We start from the raw sequence: 20,003 nt of genomic DNA, 5'->3' as shown, positions 1-20,003 counted from the left end.
GCAGGAATCATGAATGGGAACTCACATTCTCCCAGTGGTATTACAGCCTGTATTTGGCAGTAGATGTGGTGGGTAGATTCAGCAATGTGCAGGGGGGTCTTGCTTGTACACACTCCCTGATGATAGCAGGACGAACACTCAATGGAAATGAAAATAAAGACAATTCTAGTGCAACACTGTATGTTCACTATGGATATATTGAAAAGGCAATAAGTATTGCACTTACATGATCAACATGTGCTTAAGACACATAAAAATTGATGCGCAGCATAGGTGTACTCCATCCACCCCCCTCCCGAGGTCGCGTCGCGTCACTTCCGGTTCGGCCCGTCGCGTCACTTCCGGTTTCGTCGGCGAACGCAGAATGGATCCTCACGGGTTCTGGGGCTGGTCTGGCACACTTCTGAACTGCTGCAGGTTCACTCAACGCGTTTCGCTGGCGTGGAAGCTTCGTCAGGAGTCCGATCTCCCCTGCACATTGCTGAATCTACCCACCACATCTATTGCCAAATACAGGCTGTAATACCACTGGGAGAATGTGAGTTCCCATTCATGATTCCTGCTCAGATTGCTGTATTCATTTAGACATATTGCACTATTTTGTTATTCTTTCCCTACATGTTTATGGTGATACCTGCGCTCCCCACAAGTTTCTCCACGCCTACCACAGAGGGCTGTGCTGTGGTGTGTCGCGTACACGCCATATCGCGCGCCCACTCAGGACCTTGCCTTAGGTTATTTCATGCACAGGGTAACATAGACAACATTAGTTGCTGCACAGGAAAGAGTCCTGGATTTTGTAGTCTTGAAGTGTTTGTGGTATTTATATCCCGTCTGCAGTTTCTAAGTGAGTGCAGGTTTCACAACTCTTATGTTGGCAAGGAAATGTGCCACCATTTGTAGGATGGCACAGGGAACTCCTTACAACACATCGTTTCAGGTTGGGTGGAGGAGAGTGAGGTTCTGAGCCAATTTCTCTCTGCCTGTCATCTTTACGGAGGATCGGTTGGAGATCTTTGGCTATTTTGCATAGAGTTTCAAGTCAGAAACTGTAGGCACATGACATACTGTACATGGACACAACCTTGTTAGCATGGAGATTCCACTTTCTCTTTGATAAAAGTCCTTTACTCCAAAACGTTTCTAAAAAGACTAACAGATCTCCCTCATTCCTCTTCCAAATCTATGATACATCTTGGAATATCTGGAAACGAAGTACAGATGACTGCAAGGAATAAATGCTGCCGATGGCAGGCCAATCACGGCCCTCTGCCCCACCCCCCCGGGGATACAAGGACAATAATACTTGTGGCCCGGAAAGAGTAACGCTGTGGGGTTCCATGCTTTTGGATGAGCTCCGACATCGTTAATCTTTCATTTGATGGGCCATGAGCTGGGGAGAGTGTACTGCTACTCCGGTATCTCCTGCAAGTTTAAATCTCCTGCGTCACAGCCCACGTGACCGGGACATTTAAACAGAGCCGAGATAAATGGCACCCCCTACTGAGGTCTGAACCTCGGGAAGCAGAAGTCCCCGGACATGAAATGAATGAGGTTCAGCTCCGGAGACCCTTGCTTCAAAACTAGTTCAAAAATAACCATTAAAAAAAAAGCTTAATTACCTTAGTGGCTAACCACCAAGGTGATGACGAGGTTAACCCTTCTTGCCACCTCGCACCCCCCCTCTAGACTAATGCCCAATATCCCTATTAGCCAAATGTGGCTAAAAGTCGTTTTGGGCATTAACCATGATAAAATACACATTACCAAAAAGAAATAGCACTTGCTAGTAAGTAGTTGTAGAGTGTATATTTTTGCTTACATGATCCCAAGTCTCCACTGAAGCGGATTCTCATCATACCGGTATTTATGCCAGCAACGCCTTGTGTTGTCAATCTGGCAGCGAAAGTGTTAATGCACCTTATTAGATGGACTTTTTTTTTTTTTGCCCCTCTCCATGAGACCATATAATAGGTCTCCATTGTGAGTTTCTTAAACGTTTTAGGTCATTATTTGAGCAAATCCAAAATTGCAGTGATCCAAGCTAAATGAAATATAACCAAATCATCAAAATGGTAGAAAATCTCTTGCTGAGTCCCCTGAATATCATGAGGGCTGGGAATAGCAGGGGCCTTTAGGAACCTCGTGTCGTTATTGGTCAGTTTCCAGGGGGGAAGGGGGGGGGGGAGATCGCATGCAACGCTCCGCACCAGGTCGCGTCACTGGGGGTCAGCTGTGACCCCGTGATCGTCCACCAGTGAAAGGGTTAAGTGATTTCACTTTACTGGAACTTCATTGTATGTCGCTAATGGAGACGGTCCCCTTCAAAAAGTTTGAGGTATAAAGAAGAAACTATATAGTGGGAAACATGTAATAATTTATATTTGTGTATTCAATGACCTACCTCCCCCCCTCTGTGCCACTAATAAATCATTGAAGCTTTTGAAAATATAAGGACACAGTCACAGTACGGAGATAGCTGTAAATAACCTGCAGGGGACACAACTCAAAGAAAAGATTTATTTTTTCTCATTTCTTTTAATTAGCTTTAAAAAAAATGTTTAGAGCAAGAAATATTTCCATATGATGAACCATAAAAAAAAAAGTTAATAAACTTCACTCGTAGAATTCACACAAAGATTGGTCACACACTTTTGAACAAGGAAACAAAATTTCAGGTCAACCCTTCATTAAAAAGTAATTGACGTGGTCATTTAGATGGATAATTACATAAATTGAACTTAAAGAAACAGCACAATTATTTGTATTTAACCCCTTTATAGCCTGGAGGTTTGCTAGTTCCTTTATCAGATAAAGGGGGTTAACCCCACAAATCGTACGTACATAAACCGTTATGCCTGAAAAAATGACATGGTAATGGATAAAGATCTCTGACCAATGGTTATTCCAGTCCATGGTCTGATTGTAATTTCCAGAGATGAACCCATTCGCTTCCAGAGTGGCCTCCGACGCATTGGGTCTTTTAGTGACGTATAGCCATTAAAGAAAGAGAGAGCCACCACCACTCCTTGACGGCCACGAGTGGCCATGTACCAGCGGTGACGTCTCTCTCCCTTTAGTGAATATATCGCAAACAGACGCCCGCTTACGGCACCAGAGCTTCTTTCGCAGAGTCGGGAACGCGGGAGGAGTAGTAGCTGAAATTTCGCAGGGTTGCCAGGACTCCGGCTGAGTTCATGTGTTTCACATCCTTGTCGTACTGGAAGGCGTTTCCGCGGATATCGGTTAGCTTGCCTAAAACAAAAAGATGCAAACGTTGCAATTACAGCGATGAAATGAAGCGGGGAAACGTGAAAACAAAACGATGCAAACATTGCAATTACAGCGATGAAATGAAGCGGGGAAACGTGAAAATAAAACCATGCAGTCCCATGTACGACCAAACTGAACAGTGATCCGTTTTATAGTCAGACGTTCTCTCTGGGAATCCCAGCCATGCAAGGATTTAGTGATACATGATAAACTAACACACTGAAGGAGCAGCTGGTGCTAATGTCACTGCCTTTGAAGCAGGTGAGCCCAGTTTAGGGCGAGTCCCTAGTCAGCACTGTAACACGCTCGCCCGGCGGGGAGGGGGAGTTTGGGGGGGTGTTGTGTGCACAGCGCTGCACCGCGATTTGTGGTCTGGGGGAGAGGGGGAGCGTTTACGAAGGGAGGGGACGTGGTGGTGGTGGGTTTGCAGGGGCGTGGCCATGACCTCACGCGGCTGGTTCGCCCTCATTGGCTGAACTGCCGGCGGGGGCGTGGCCACGCCTCCGTCGCAAACGATGAGTTTAAATTTCCCTGCCTGCCTGCCTGAAAACCTGTCGCGCACCGCTGGGGAAAGGTGCGCGACAGGGTACTAACTGGGACCGGCCTGACTGGGGGGGCAGAGCTTGAACGCACGACTGGGGCCGCCCCCTTAGATCTCAGTGTCCGCTCTCTAACTCCCAGATTCATCAAGCTCCGCTGTGGGTTAACGCACCCGAACTGGTGTTAACTCCTGCTGCCCCGCATGTGAGTCTGTAACCATGGGCAAGATACGTTCTCTTCCTGTGCCTCAGGCATCCAATATAGATTGTAAGCTCTAAGGGGCAGGGACTGATTCTATGTCCAGCGCTGCTTACAATAATTAATATGAATGGGTATTGGTTGACTATCCTCAGATCGGGGTCTGTCTGGGTGTGACGGGGAGGGGGTAACCAGGCTCACTAATAACGGTCAAGCCCTTTTGGTTGTCTCTTAGTCACATGGTGGAGTCCTAGAGTGTCAGCTCTTGGACCTGGCTGTCGTGTATGTATTACTATGCATTATATGAAAATATGCGACACAGAATTTTTGTGTTTTTGCCGTTCCAGGAATGCCAGCAAGCAGGAATTGCTAGGCTGTGAGTTTCAGGGTGGGTTTTGCGGAGAAAGTCTTTTCAGCTTGTGGCCGGGAATCAGGTCAGATTCTCGTATACCTTGAAGCACAATGCTCCGGTCAAAGTCCTACCCTGAAAACGTTCTTCTAGCTCACCGCCAGGAGTCCCTGCTTCAGCACCGACCAGACCAGAAAGGTAAAAAAAGGGGCATAGGGATTTGGGTAGCCCAGGTATAGTCAGGGGTCCCTGGTTTAGGGGGAGCCCCCCACGGTATATGACAAAATCCCCCCAACCCGGTATAGGGGTTCGTGTATCTCCAACTATGTATAAGGTTGCGAGACTAAAATTATTTCTAAGTCCAGCTTCGGTACAATTGAAGCAACCCTGAAAATGAACCTAAGCATTATTTGAAGCAACTTGTATTAAAACGTCTTATAGGAAGGTCTAGGAGCTCTGAAAATGAACGTGTGCGTCTTTTCAGTGGATCCTAGGGGATGAGGGATTTTTTTATGAACATGGTGTATAACAGTGTATATGTATATGCCCTGTACAGTATATGAACTGGGGAATTTCCAAGTCCGTGGTTCCGAGATCAGATGGCCACCAGGCTTGGTGCCAGTGTGTCTGGACGAGTCCCGGACTTGAAAGCCTCAGAGATGCCAAGGTGTTAGGGCGGGCGGAGTACCGAATTTACACTCAAGTACCCACGTCCTGACATGAATAAGGGCTATCCCGTAACCATTTGCCAGCCCCAGACTCTGAGGAGCCTGGCACAACGGGGGTTCAATATGCTAAGCGGCAGAGGTGCCAGGTTAACGCATGCCCCTTAGCAGAATTTAAATCAGTGCCCGCCCGGCTTCAGGAGTTACGGCAAAACTGTGATAGGCCGGTAGGAAAATTCCCATGCGCTGATTGGCCGTAGCGTTTTGTGAATGGGACTGAAAATCCTGTAAGAAACCTAGCAGCCAATCAGGTCTTGAGATTCTAAGCGTCAAGACAGCAGCGGCAGATTTGAATTGACCAAAATATGCTCAGAGAAAAATAGACGCAAACCGGCTTCAGAAATTTCAAGGCGAGAAATTTTCTAAGCAGCAGGATCGATTGGTAAGTTGAATCGCGTAAAGTCCCCAAAAAGCACTGACAGCTCACCAGAGTGCTGAAATTTTCTAAGTTCCACTTTTCAGGGCCAAGTTTTCAAAATGGAACGTAGCGGTCGCGGCTGGAACTACAACCGAAAAGAGTACCAGGACGTTTGGTACTATCTCCCGGTCAAGGGATTTTGGCAGCTCCGGAGCAGATACAGCGGTGGCATCTGGTAACTCATGCAGAGTTGAGTTCCAAGACATTTGCGGGTACATCCAAAGACTTTGTTTTAAAGGACTATCTCAGTTAGGAAAGGTTAGTTTTTTAGCCCAGATCCCACAGTAAGTGTGTTTCACGCTGTATAATTGTAATCCACTGTGTGTACGTCTGTTTCAATGGAATAAATGACCATTTGTTTTACTCCTTGGTTTTGCTCAATGAACGATCCTGCTTTAAAGGTGTAATTAATTGCCTGGTCTCCCGTGACACTGGGGTTCACCAAGGATAAAAGGCAAAAAGGAAGGAAGATGTTGATCAACATTTGGTACTGTATTAAATTGACCTGAATGTTAATGTACAAAAGATAGTGATAGACTAGTGGGTGCAAAACTGTGAATTGTCAGTGAATTACAAAGAGAGAGTGAAGGGCAGAATGAGATCTGCTCTTGCAAAAAAATCACTTTGATGGACACCACCTTTAAAAAAACATACCATTTATTGGATGTAGCATTCATATTTTTGTATTTTGTTGTATTTAATTGGACAGTTGACAAAGTTGAGACATTAGGGGGTCTGACGTAACAGCATTAGGATCTAAGAAGCCATTTTGTTTGACTATTTTAGTCCGCCATCTTGTCTTGTCTTTGTAAGTTTTTATGTCATCTTTCTATGTGAAGAAATCTGTGTGAACGAACGTGTGAAGCAGAGAATGGAATGTTTTCGCTCCTAGCTGATTTTATTGATCTTTCCTCATCCAATCAGCTCCAAATGAAAAGTGTAAACAGGCCAGAAGTTATGAGAAGCCTTGTTAGCAGTCTAAGATAAGCTCAGATTCTTACAGTGAAACTGCTTCTCGTACTCATATGCCAGGTGGCTGAACAGACACATCACATTTAACCCCATAATGATTTTTAGCTTATGTACATTTATCCAGTATTATTATGTATTACAAAATTACATCAGCTTTAGTATTGTTATGTATTACAAAATGATGTAATATTAGTGACGTGCAAGCCCCCCATAGAGGGTGGACACTTTAGTTTTTAGGGTATAAATATTTGGCATACCGTGTTATTGTTAGAGAGCTTTTTTTCAAAGCTGTCTCCTATGTGCACTTGATTTGAATAAATTCACGTGTTATTCTGTTTCAAAATAACCTCAGATTGTGTTTTTTATTTACGCCTTTTCTCACAGTCATATGCTCTCCTTGATTTTACATGCAGCTTTCCCCATTGTCTTCCGGTTCATCTAAGGCCCCGGACATGTTTAGCGCTTGCTTGCTGAAGCGTGCTGATGCACGCTCCCGCTCAGCACTGAGCCCCTACAGCCGCAATTAGAGCGGCTTTAGTAGGGGCTCACCTATGCATCCGCAAGCGCGCGGAAGCGCAGGTCTTAGGGGAATTTTAAATTCCCCCGCTTGCCGGCGAGACAGGCCGGTCACGTGAGCGGTTCGCCCAATGAGGGCGAACCAGCTCCGTGACGTCACTGGCCCGCCCCCAGCCAGTGACGCGCCCGCCCCCTGACGGCCCGCTGACGGCGCGTGCGGTAAGCAACCGCAAGGCCAGGGAAAGCACCCGCTTTCCCTGCGCTTCAGCGCGCCTCAGCACGCCAGCGGTAAGCGTGTCCGAGGCCTAATACTGCATGGAGAATACAGGGAATTTTTTTTATGAAGGGCTACTGTTGCCAATATCCAACAGCTGCCCTTCCAATAGTCTGACAAGAGTTACACTGTTACCACCTTTACACATGCAGGCACTTATACTGTATGTGGCAATAATAGACCACAAATCCATTCGGAATAGAATATTTGCCCTATTAGGCCGCGAATATAGTGCCGGCGATGCGACCGATGACGTCACCCGTCGCCACTAGCGAAAGTTATAAATTTTACTTTTAGTGACGTCGCGAGCGACCTGGTCATTGATTGGTTCAGAGACAGTCATATGTGGCGACAGTCTCTGAAAAATCAAATTTACCCGGTGTCCAAATTTTGGCGCTCCGTCGCGCTTACTATAAGCGCTCGCGACGGAGTCAATTGTTTTGTTTTGGAGCGACGTCGCAGCGCCGGCACTATAAGCGCAGCCTTAGTAGGTTTAATACACTTCTATCACAAAGAGTTGTCACATAATGGCAATATTAGATCTCTGTGTGAGTGTGTCCTACATATTCAATCAGCTGTCTACAAGCTACCCATGCAGCTCTATAGCCCGGACATGGGAATTAAACGCTTCATTAAAGGAATGCACTACTCCTGTAAAGCTATTTTACCAGGAAGGATTAATTGATCACTCAGAGATTCTTATCTCAAGGAGCAATCTAAGTAATATCCTACATGTATAAAAATAAATTTAAAAAAAATCCTTTCTGTAGTATTAGATAATACTTACTATATTTGTTTTATTTAAGTCTTAATGCCATTTTTAATGAGTTGTAATATACTGCGCATCCTTTGATTTCTATAGCAGGTGTTTAGCCACCGTCCCAGCAGTGCTGCATTGTTGTAACACTTTCCTGTTTGTGATAAGTTGTTGCCAATATTCCCAGCAGTTTGAGCTAAAAACTGTAATAAATAGATAATGTTACCTTAGTAATATCAGGATACATTGTAGCTGCTGAATTACACTGACTGGAGCTGAAAGGCAGCCGTTAAATAAACCCAAGGAAGCTGGTTCTTTGCTGATCGATCACGAGAGAACGCATCGATCGGCAGCTTAAGTAATTCGTTTTCAATAAAGGTAATCAAAGGCTAATAATAATAATAATAAAAACATTTTTTTAAGTGCCACTTAATATAAGTAGGTTCCTTCACTGCCAAATCAACTTATTATTTACTGTTCTACATTTAAAGAACAGTGATACAAGTCTTAATCTATTGGAAATACATGTTATGTTTGTTTAAAGGTGGTGTCCATCAAAGTGAATTCTTTGCCAGAGCAGATCTCATTCTGCCCTTCACTCTCTTTTTGTAATTCACCAAGGATAATGTTAAAAAGCCCTGAACAAGGCGAGTGGTACCTTGTTTAAAGAAGTCACAGCAGTGCCTTATGCTGCCATGTACAACCATGTTCATCCGGATTTGCAAAGGAAAACAAATTAAAATGATATAATATGATTGACCAGTTCTTACCCACACGGACTGCAGCACATTTTAGTGTGAGAAGTCCAAACACAAGGGGGCCACCACGTGCACGTGTGTGCAGCATTTGATGTGTGTGTTAGGACAGTGTGTGTGTGTGTGTGTGTGTAGGACAGTGTGTGCACTCGTGCAGCGCTTGGTGTGTGTGTGTGTGCATTCGTGCAGCACTTGCAGTTTGTGGGCATGACTGTACTGGTTTATCTATAGCAGTAGCCAACTCCAGTCCTCAAGGGCCACCAACAGGTCAGGTTTTCTGGATCTCTCTGCTTCAGCACAAGTGGCTCAATCAGTGGCTCAGTCAACAACTGAGCCACCTGTGCTGAAGCATGGATATGCTGAAAACCTGACCTGTTGGTGGCCCTTGAGGACCGGAATTGATCATCCCTGATGTATAGCATTAACAGTACTTTAGGTCTAGCAATGGCAGTGTCATATAACCAAAACATCTGTTAGGTTAATTCCTCCTCGTCAGATAATTCAACCGCCCCCGTTATTTATTTCACTCTGTTTGCATTTGTGCGATTAATTATGTTTATTGATATTTCCGGAGAACGGATACACACGGCACAGATTGGGTGTCCCGCGCCCGCTATCACAGAAGGGGAGTTTGCCTGGTTACTTAATAAAGGGGAGAATAAAATAAGCAAAATCTAGTATTATTAATCCTTTTCAAAGCCAGAAAGGTTCATTACACTCACCTCCCACTGCATGCAGAATAGCTTCTGGAGCACACGTGTCCCATTTCTTGCAGCCGGGACTGGCAAACACATACGCGGACGCCTGGCCTTCAATAAGCTGAATGATCTGAGAATAGGGGGAACGTTAGCACAGTCATTACAAGCTTACAAATGTATGATCATTTTTTGTCACAACATAACAGACTGAATGAACTCTGCGCCTGTTTTCCTTATAACGTAAAGAGATAAAGAAGCGTGCGATATAGCCGCCAGGTAATGATTTGTCTACACGTATGTGCAATGATGTCAGTGTTGCTGCTGTCACAGGTGTTTAACCCCTATAAGGCATAAGCGATGTTAGGCTACGCTTACACTAAGGGCTACAGCGACGCGAATGACGCGACGTCAGCCGTCGCAATAGAGATTCCTGCACTCTGGTGCAGGAGATCAGAGGAAGACCGGGGGGGGGGGAACCGTGGCGGAGGCGTGGCCGTGAACGGTTCGCCCTCATTGGCTGAACCGCTCACGTGCCGCTGACATCATGCGGCGATCGCCGAAAAAGTCAAAATCCTTTGACTACCAAACTGCATGTACTTCCTACGGCGCTGCGTGACATCGCAGTCGCCGTAGCAAGTACTATAAGCGCAGCCTTAGGACCTTAACGTCGATTGGCTTGAATACATTTTTTATTTTTTTACCGGCCTCTGGAGCGCCGCTCTCTTCTGCGCACTAACAGGAGATTTAAATACAATAGTGATTGCGCCGGCTGGCGTTGGACGTGCGCCCGAATCAGGAAAGTGCATCTTATCTTCTTCTTTTACAGAATATACAAAGACACTGACTTTAGTAGAGGTTCAGTATATGTCTGTCTAGATCCGGCAGTCCAGATGAGCGTGGGATATGTGGCTTCTGGATCCAAAAATGACAATCCCTTAGCAAATGTCCTACATTAAAAAGGATGAGACACAGGAAATCTACTGTGCTACTGAAGATCACAGGACAGACTTTGCAGGCTTGTAAATTTGGGCACATACCGGACTAAGGAAAGAGTTCAGCAGCAGATTGATCGGGGCAGAGTTCTAGACTAGTTTTCATTTTTAGAGACCCCTTAAAAATACATATATATAGCTCCAAATGGAAAACAGCTGGAGCATTTAAATATGAAGAATGTGTCGATTACCAGTTAAGAAGTTTTTGTTTAATCCGTGTTGCCGGTTTCAGCAAAACCTGTCAACACAAAAAGGAGCCATAACAATGGTCTGATTTCCCTACCTTATTTCCCGCACCTCCCACTCGTATGACCTGATCGGGGTTCATGGCAGCAATGCAGTCGTTCACCAGCTTGCTGCTGTGAGAACGGGTGGTGGTGATGATGTGCTTTCCCTCCGGAACTTCTTTCAGCTCAAAACCAAAGGATCCGAGGCCCAGAACCCCCCATATGGTTCTTCCCAACACGGCACCGTTACCTGCCTACAAAAACAGGACATTGACAATTCAATGACACAAAAAGGGGGTGCTGCGCCAACAATGACATTAATACCATCAATTAATTAGTCCACTAGGCACATGGCAACCCTCACTCGCTGCTAAGGGTTCATCATGCTCCCATCAGAAAGGTCGTTATTGAAAGGTAAGTGTTAAAATACCCAAAATCTAATTACCTATGGAAATCAAGACCTCTGTCTCATTAATTAATGAGTTCATTTGTCCACAGAAAGCTGCAGCATGTGGTTATGTAAACATGATGGATGGCAGAGGACTTTATTCCTGTGGGATAGGAACCAATTGCAACAATATCTTGATGCTTTTCTACAATGTCACTGCGAGAAGTAGAGCCCACGCTTGTTTCAAAACAGCTCTTACTTATTATTATTATTATTAGCCCTGCTATATGTATCTAGGTATACAGAACTTCACGTGGCCATGCGAAGCATGATACTTTGTCATGACAACTAACCCAAAGAGTTTAAACCCAAAAGTTTACAAAAAAAAAAAAAAACATAACTATAAGTACAGTATTTGACAACCACTTACCAGCTGGCAGATTCCACAACTCAACATGGCTTCCCATTTTGAGCAATACTAAAGGAAGCATCAGCCACATGTACTCTTAGCCTAAGTCCCCGCTGGCGCTGAGCGCGCTCATGCTTGGAGAGTGCTCCAAGCATGAGCGCCGGGTGTCCGGCTTGAACACGAGGGAGGGCATTGCGGGTAGTTCAGCGCGCAGGCAAGTACAGGTTTTTTTGTTTACCTAAGCGTCGATCGCGGCTGAGCGTGTGTGCACGAGCACTGCGCGAGCGGGGACTTGCATATATCTATATATGTAATTCCCCGCCGCAAGCACAGCCCACTCAGCGCTAGCGGGGACTTAGCCTTAGGCTCAACAATATGGAGTTCCACTCTACAGTGAAACTAGGCCGTGAATTCCTTGTGTCCATTCAAACAATTCCTACCTGATAATTATAGTAGGGTTGGTTTATCACCCCCGCTATTGCCTTCCCTCCATAGGCAATTCCGATCAGGACTGTTACATGGTCCAGTAGACCTGCACAGAGACAACATGTTTGTAGAAGCTGTGAGCAGACAGACTTTTAATGGAACGCTGACCCAAAGCATCTTTGAATATGCCGCCATTCAGTTTCAGGCAGCAAACAGGAACATGCGTTAAGAGAAGGTGAAAAGGAGATTGGGGGCCATTGTTGACTAATGACGCGAGTGGCTGGGTGCTGCCCGTGGCTCTTCAGTCTCCAATCCTGCCCTGTGTGATGCATATTTGAATAGGGCGCCATCTTTTTCCAGCCATCACCAGCAGACAAGGCGGTGGGATACAGTCACATCACTGTACAACATCATATGTTAAATAAAAACTGAAACCGTTAAAATAAGAATCAAACACAAGAAATGTTGCATATTATAGGCAACTCCTCGGAGCTTCAATTCCTTCAGCCGAGATCATCATCGTCAGATAATACTCTGTTCTTCTGGCAGTTTTACTAGAATATAATTACACTGTAGCTGCCACAAAGCCTCCTAGACATGATGTCAACAGACCCCTCTTCATACCCGACAAATGAAAAATGCACACACCCAAAAAATGACTAAAGACTAATTTAAACAGGGTTACCAGGGGAGCGCCTTGGATGTGCAGACAGCCTTGTACCATAAAACCGAAGACTAAGAGAAGCCAGGGCACACTATTTTTGCCGCAAAATGCAAGTGTATTAATTACATATTGAAAATACACCAACATTTCGGTTCTTGAGGACCTTCAGCAGGATAATAATGCCTTTTTGGGACGAGATTATTACGGTCATGGTCTACATTTGTTTTACTTGTGTTTATTTTAAATGCTTTTAGCGCCTGATGCGTGCGAGTGGACTGAAAACTGCCATTCAAGTCACAGGAGGTTTTCTTGTAATCAAACACTTCTGGCCTTATTGAAGAAAGGCCTTTATTTAGCCCATTATTGTACAGTGATGTCACTAAATCCCTCAGTCCTGTGATGGGTAAACGGCAAGGCACAAGGAGACGGCAGAAGTTTCTCTTTTTGTTTTTTACCTGAAAAGCATTTTTACATTTGGCACTTTTAATTTTTTTAAATCAAAAATGTAAAACAAAAAAAAAAAAAAATCTATTTAACACAGAAGTCAGGGAGATCTGAAGAAAGGAACCAGGATCTGCAGGGATCTGGTAGCATTTCTCTGCGGCCCTTATTCTGCGTAAAGTATCTTTTGATTCGCTGCGAAGTTAAGGACAGGGATCAAAAGGAGCCTCGGGCGTCAGGACCCGATAGGCCCCCTCTGTGGCAACGATATACCTTTTACGTTAAAGCATCTTTGAATTTGGCACCATCTTATTTCAAGACAAATTTACATTATGAAGGTAAGAAATTCCCAAAGAACAGGCCGTTAGCTAATGATTAATGCCTGCTGGGTTAAAGGCCATGAATTCCTCCAGTCGGGGCATTGATCACCAGGTAATGAATGACCTATTCTCTGGGGATTGTTATTTATAACAAAATTAGAGAATTTATATTGAAACAATTCTTTATTATCCAATATTTCTCATTGCCGCTATACAGGTATAAGAAGTGGTGGTGTCTACAGTACTGTTGTCAGGACCCACATACAGGGATTGCTTCATTCTAAGGCCGCGATTATAGTGGCGACATGCGTGCGCGTGACGCCGCGCGCCTCCGGGAACAAAATGTATGTACCCTCATGATGCCGCCCATAGAGCGCGCGACCCATGAAGCGCGGCCGCGATTCTCGGCGAGACAAGAATTTTGTCTTTGGCACGCAACGGCCGGGTCATGCACGCGGTTCATCCAATGAGGGTGAGCCGCTCACGTGACATCACGGCCACGCCTCGGACCTCAGTGCAGGTTTCACGCGAGCGGCAGGAGCGCGTGACGTCACACACTCCGTCGCGCGCGCGGAGCAACTATAATCACGGCATAAGCAGCTCACAGCTGACTACAACACATAATCTATACAAGAAAGCACCTCCCTCAGAACTCCTTGCTTCACAACAGCTTTGCTTGCTGCTGTGAGGTCCCCCTGCTTCATTAGCTGCTATTACAGTATTCTTTGACTTCCAGGTTCCTGATCCCAGCTTTCCCTCAGCCTGCCGTTACCCTGACCCCAGTCCATCTGACGATTCTCCTGGTTGCTGCCCGCCTTGATCCTGACTACCTCTTTTTCCTGCTGCGCCTGGAAACGCTCTGCTACCCATTGCACTGCGGATCTGGACTTCCTTACTCCAGCTATCCGTGATTACCCCAGGTGACTCTCCCTGTGGATATCCTCCGCTGGGGAAGTTGAGGCTGCCTAACTTTAAAGGAGATACACTAGAGGCGTGGCCAGGATACTTACTGTCATGTGTCAAACCCCTGGGAACAGGATCTCCGATTATTAGTAGTCAATGTATGAAAAAAATATAAATCTATGGAAACCAACCTTCTGTGTATTCCTTAGTGCCATCCAGAGGATCCACCCACACCACAAGCTGAAACATAACAATGCAGTGATGAGATGTAATCCGCTTAAAGCAGCTACGCCCCCAAAATTACCTTATATGAACCAGGGACACCTCCCCGATTGCGGAGATATTTAACTTTGTTTTTTTCTTGCAAGTACTACATAAATATAAAAGGAAGCTGCAATGTCATGTCACAGCTTCCTATTTTTTGCTGCTTCAATGCTTTATTGATAAAAAGTTGGGAATGTGGGGGGGAGGGGGGAGAGGCTAAGAGGGATGGGGAGGTCGGGAGGGGTAAGGGTTAAAGGTTATTAGGAGAATCTTACACACGCTGCAGCTTTTGACACGCACCCCTTGACCCCAGCAGCCGGCAGATAGTAATACCGCAGTAGTAAATAATATTAAGTTACCATCCAATTTTATTACCGCAGTATTACTATGCTACCGGTATATTGCTCAACTTTAGTATGAAAAAACAAGAAAAGCGCACAACTCATAGTGAAGCAAATATATATCTCAATATGGTGAGGATAGGTAATGCACGTACAGTATACCGCAGGGCTCCTCACAGACTCTTGTTCTATTGGCTGCCAGAGTGAGGCTGATCACCAGAGAATTTCTACATTAAATATCCCAGGAACTGGGGAATCTCCGTAGCCCGTAGCTCCATAGTTTAGCTACAGAAGTCTCTGTTTAAAATAATGTATGATAGACAGACAGACCGACAGACAGACACAAAGCCAGTAAACCATCCTCACACTGATTAGACCCAAAAGGATGGAACAGCTGTCTGTGACTAGGTTTTATTGTCTATGCACTTCTATAGCCCAGGCTGTGCTGGAAAGCTGTGTAATGTGGCAGGCATAAACTTATCGGAGTCCATGTTAAACAGGACAAAAAGCAAAAAGGTGACACGCTGAATGCTCATTTGCATGTCATTACCCAGAATCCCTGGCTATAGTGGAAGCACGGTATGCAAGGAGATAATGGGGAAAAGCAGGGTCGCTGACCTGTCTGAGACATGTCAATGTGCTAACAGGTGATACTGAGTATTTTGTATTTGAGATATATATATATATATATATATATATATATATATATATATATATATAATGGATCAGCATGGATTGCTGCATTAAGTGCCCTATTGCCATTCCCAAAACACCATTTGTGCCATTGTCAGTATTTCATGGTATTTACTGCCGTGGATTGAGTTTAGATTGAGTTCAGGATAGTGGGACACTATAAAGTGGAAAGAATACTTATTGATTTACTGTGTCCACATGGTGTTATTAAACATGCAATAAATCAACTTTGTTGATTTAAGTAAACCTAAAAACCACAGTAACTGGTCAACCATAATCTCATAAGGAAAATCCATACTGTTTGACGTTACTTAGGATGGTTAACCAACCACAATTCTCCATGAGCAGATATGGTTCTCTGACTCCTGTGGACTTTGTATTTGAGTGCAGGTTAAAGGCTAATGGGTTTTTACAAGACATTACACCAAAGAAAAAAAAAAAGTCACCTTTTGCCCACAATAATAATCCCAAACTTTACAAAGGTGGCGCAAAAAAAATAAAATAAAAACACAGCTCCAGATTGAAACAAAATGTTTCAAATAAACAAAATTGGCGTCTTCTGCAGACGCAATATCAGCGTCACTTTCTGTTCTATGGCCCAGTAATGACAAACTGCTGCACTCTGAGCCACGAGAACTAACTGACGGGAGTTCAGAGAAAAGTACACTGACAAGGTAAAGCCACTGGGTCCCACACTGTCGGTGTCCAACACTTTTTTTTTACCCTGACTTCTAATAAAAGTCAATGAGGACAACTCTGCCGTCGTCGGGATAGATGCCAGGAACCTGCTGCCCAGTTTTTTTTAATTTTAAGCCTCAATCTGATATTCAGGCGAGAAGTTGATTGTCGCACCGTTAATGGTAAATTAACATCATTTCAGATTATAGTGACTGCATCATTAACCTGTGCATTACCCAGCTTCTCCCCTTATTTAATAGGCGGGTTGGTAAGTTAGCACCAGAGGCTAGGCGATGTGATTGAGGTGTTCTCCTGCAGTATCCAGTTGGATGTCGCTGCTATGTAAAACAGGAGTCCTCCAAGATGTGTTTTATTTATGATTTGAAACATAAAAGGGCTGATTTCTTATCTCTGGGAATCCCCCCCCCCCCCCCTCCCAGTTCATGAGAAATTCCACAACGAAGTCCAAAAATCGAACATAAGCCTGAGCAGCCAATCAACAAGAGGGTTAACCAAGCATCATGCCAACGTTCCCCTTATCAACTGGCTCAGCGGCAATGTCACTCCCATGTTAACCTTCCATTGCCCCGAGGAAACCCGTCCATATTTCCCCTGAATAGAGGTGGTAAGAAATCAGAGGCTTCAGGTGACCGCTCTCATCATGTGGAGTAGAAATAAAATTACAGAAAGAAAATTCCCTTGAGCAGGGGGGACTGTTCTTGAGTGCTGGTGATGGCGAGATTAAAATGCGCCGAATAACATGCCAGTTGGCGTTCAATCAATGGGCTGCTAAAGAGCATACAACTTATTGGGTGCATTTAAATGGGTAGAATTGTTTACAAAAAAGGAAAGCGTGTCTTGTGAAACAGGGACATGATTACGGCTCACTGTCTGAGGGCGACACACAGCTTTCAACAACACCACAGCATATTATGTTGCAGCACAGTTGACTATTAGAGTGGAGGTCATGTTTAAACATTACCCAGTGTATCTTACCTCTTCCTCTTTGATGCTGCTGTACTGTGGTGGACAAGAGTACTTCAGTACTTCCTCAGACTGTCCTATTTCAATCAGGTCTTCGTCAGTTTCTTGAAAAGGCAGGTCCTGTATGAGGAAACACATCTCGTCAGGGCTAGGAGACCCTCCTGTATAAGAGGCTTTGATAAGAAACCTTTAAACTACCCAGGAAAAGACAACATGTGAGCGTTGAACTTCAATATCTCAAGAACTGGGAGAATCCCAGAATGTCCCAACTCGCTTGAGGATAGCAAAGTGACTCACATTTGGGGACAGCTTGTCTTGGTTTGCTTTTTTTAATTTATTGCCAGCTACAAGGTTACATTAACCCTGTTATTACTTACAAAGCAATGACATCCTTACCTCCTCCCCTATTATGGTTAACTGTGGGAATTTTCTTGCCAGGGAAGAGCATATGCTCTGTTGTACCAGTCGGTCAGCTGTAGTCTGCAGGTCATTAGCTCCAGTCTAAAAGGCACAGAAATGTGGAACAACATGAATCCCTTCACTCCCAGAAATGCAATGTAGTGTCCCCCACACACACAGAATAACATGGTATTTCTGCTATTAAAACTCCTCATTCCTTTCCACACTTTTACCCGGGCAGAACATTTGGAATGTGCACTGCTGTCTCCTGACCTCGTCTCTATCATTTTCCCACACGCATTAATACACAGGCAAAATGCCATAGTAATAAGCTTGTCTAAAACCCAGTCCAAGCTCATTGTGACCTTGAGAAAGTCCCTTAATCTTCCTGTGCCTCAAGCACAGAGAGATATTAACGCTTTCGCTACCAGAAGGGCAAGCAACCCACTGCTCTTAAGGTTAAGGCTGTCCTGATGGATTTGTTGTGTATAAATGTATGATTTGTTGTGTACAGTATGATGTAGTATTTATACACAACACATACAACGTGCAATGCTAGGCAGAGCGTCAGAAATAGTCAACAATTTTGTTATTAGCATTACTAATAAAAAACAAAAAATCAGGAGACTGTTTTTCTTAGTCTTTTCGATTTCAAGGTCACCTCTAATGTTTTTCAGTGGTTATAACCTATTTGCCCTAGGCTGGGATTATGGTCCCTGTGCGGCTGCGTGCGAATGAGCGCGTGGCCACGTGCGAACGAGTGCACTTCTGCAGTCCAAACGATTTGGGAACTTGGCTGCAGGAGATTGTAGACGCGATGAGGGGGCGCGGCGGACGCGTCACGAAGCTGGTTCGCCCTCATTGGCTGAACCAGCTCATGTGCGCCTACGTCACACGCCAGCCGTCTGAAAATACTAAAATTTGTTGTATTTTCAAAACGCTGCCACGTCTAATGCCCTCTTCACCGGCAGGCGCACAGACACTGGGGTAACTTGCATAGCCCACTACAGAAAGAGTGCTTGTCGGGCGCGCGTGCACCATAATCTCATCCTAAGGAAAGTCAGATAAATATGCTTTTAATAATAATAATTTCTTGTATAGCGCTGCTATTTACGTAGCGCGTTACAGAGACATTATGCAGGCACAGGTCCCTGCCCCGGAGCTTACAATCTATATTTTGGTGCCTGAGGCACAGGGAGATAAAGTGACTTGCCCAAGGTCACAAGGAGCCGACACCAGGAATTGAACCGGGTTCAAGCTCAGTGCCAGTCAGTGTCTTTACTCACTGAGCCACTTCTCCCTTTTTAACATCTCAAAATAGACTATAGTTTCACTGCACACAGCGAGCTTGGGGGTAACAAGGGACAAGAATATTTTAATTAAATAAATAACTAAAACAGTTTCTCCTTCACAAACACAAAAAATAAATATGGGGAATTACTCCCATATTTCTCATACAAACGAAGAGGGAGACAAACTGCAATACTAGAACATACTTTACTGTTGATCTTCAAACTTTGTATATTGTGTACAAAGTAGTTACAAAAAAATGCACATCAAGGGACAAATAGATCAAGAGACTCGACATTATGGGCAATCCGAATCTTGCCAAATTTTTCTCCTAATCCAACTCTAGATGGGAGAATTTTCTCTTTATTTTAGTTGGATTTACGTGTTACATCTCACCATAAAGTTTATTTAAGAAAGACAAATACAGCCTGCAAATACATTATTAATAATAATAAGAAGAATATGTTAGTGATATAAAGTGTGTGTTGAGTGAAAAGCTGGGTTAGGCGGAATATTAGCATCAAAGCTGAGCGACGTGGAATATCAGTCTCCTGTCCTAGCCTACACACTCCCTCTGTATACAGGCAGCACTCCGAGTACCTTTTCCACTATGCCCAGATCTCCGCCACTCATCACCTTCCTGATAATTGTTCCAGCTTTGTCAGCAACTGAATGGGCGGAAGCCACAAGCCTCATCAACAGAGCGGGAGCAGAAGACATTGCGAGAGCTGAAAGGGAATGTATACAGGCTTAGAGCAACGTCCTTAACGCTGAAATTATCCCACCCCCAAAAAACAGTTTGATATTCATTATACTTTATTACAGTGTTCTCACGTCCTTCAGTCTCATTGCCCCACTTCCCTACCAGAGCACAGATCAAATGCATGGCCTTTTCCTCATGCATGGTGCTCCTCAGTTGTATGAGCTGTGCTGTGAACAGGTGGGTGGATAATTCACCAAAATGTGAACCACTAGCTCTCTCCGTTCACTATGCACCACCAGCTCTCTCACTATTGCCCATATTTACTAAGCGGTGCAAATCCAGACACCTTCCAGCCTCAGAAGACACCTACAGGGCTATTCCATGCAATGGGCCTTAAGGTGTCTCG

The 20,003-nt window shown here is 44.6% G+C and overlaps 1 protein-coding gene across 1 annotated transcript in view; it reads right to left on the bottom strand.

Moving 5' to 3' along the window:
- Positions 1–2,506: 2,506 nt before the first annotated feature.
- Positions 2,507–20,003, bottom strand: part of BPNT1 (3'(2'), 5'-bisphosphate nucleotidase 1) — a 29,336-nt gene continuing 11,839 nt past the window's right edge. The window contains exons 2-9 of the mRNA XM_075595580.1: positions 19,495–19,622; positions 17,602–17,706; positions 17,218–17,325; positions 14,437–14,485; positions 11,932–12,023; positions 10,751–10,948; positions 9,500–9,605; positions 2,507–3,255 (exon numbers count right to left, since the gene is read on the bottom strand). Of these exons, the coding sequence (XP_075451695.1) occupies positions 3,107–3,255; positions 9,500–9,605; positions 10,751–10,948; positions 11,932–12,023; positions 14,437–14,485; positions 17,218–17,325; positions 17,602–17,706; positions 19,495–19,614 (927 nt within the window). The 5' untranslated portion in view covers positions 19,615–19,622 and the 3' untranslated portion in view covers positions 2,507–3,106. The remainder of the gene's footprint in view (positions 3,256–9,499; positions 9,606–10,750; positions 10,949–11,931; positions 12,024–14,436; positions 14,486–17,217; positions 17,326–17,601; positions 17,707–19,494; positions 19,623–20,003) is intronic.

Source organism: Ascaphus truei, chromosome 4 (assembly GCF_040206685.1).
Source record: "Ascaphus truei isolate aAscTru1 chromosome 4, aAscTru1.hap1, whole genome shotgun sequence".
Classification (NCBI taxonomy): domain Eukaryota; kingdom Metazoa; phylum Chordata; class Amphibia; order Anura; family Ascaphidae; genus Ascaphus; species Ascaphus truei.
Note: the sequence above shows the minus strand (reverse complement) of the source record. Positions and strands in the feature narration are given on the sequence as shown.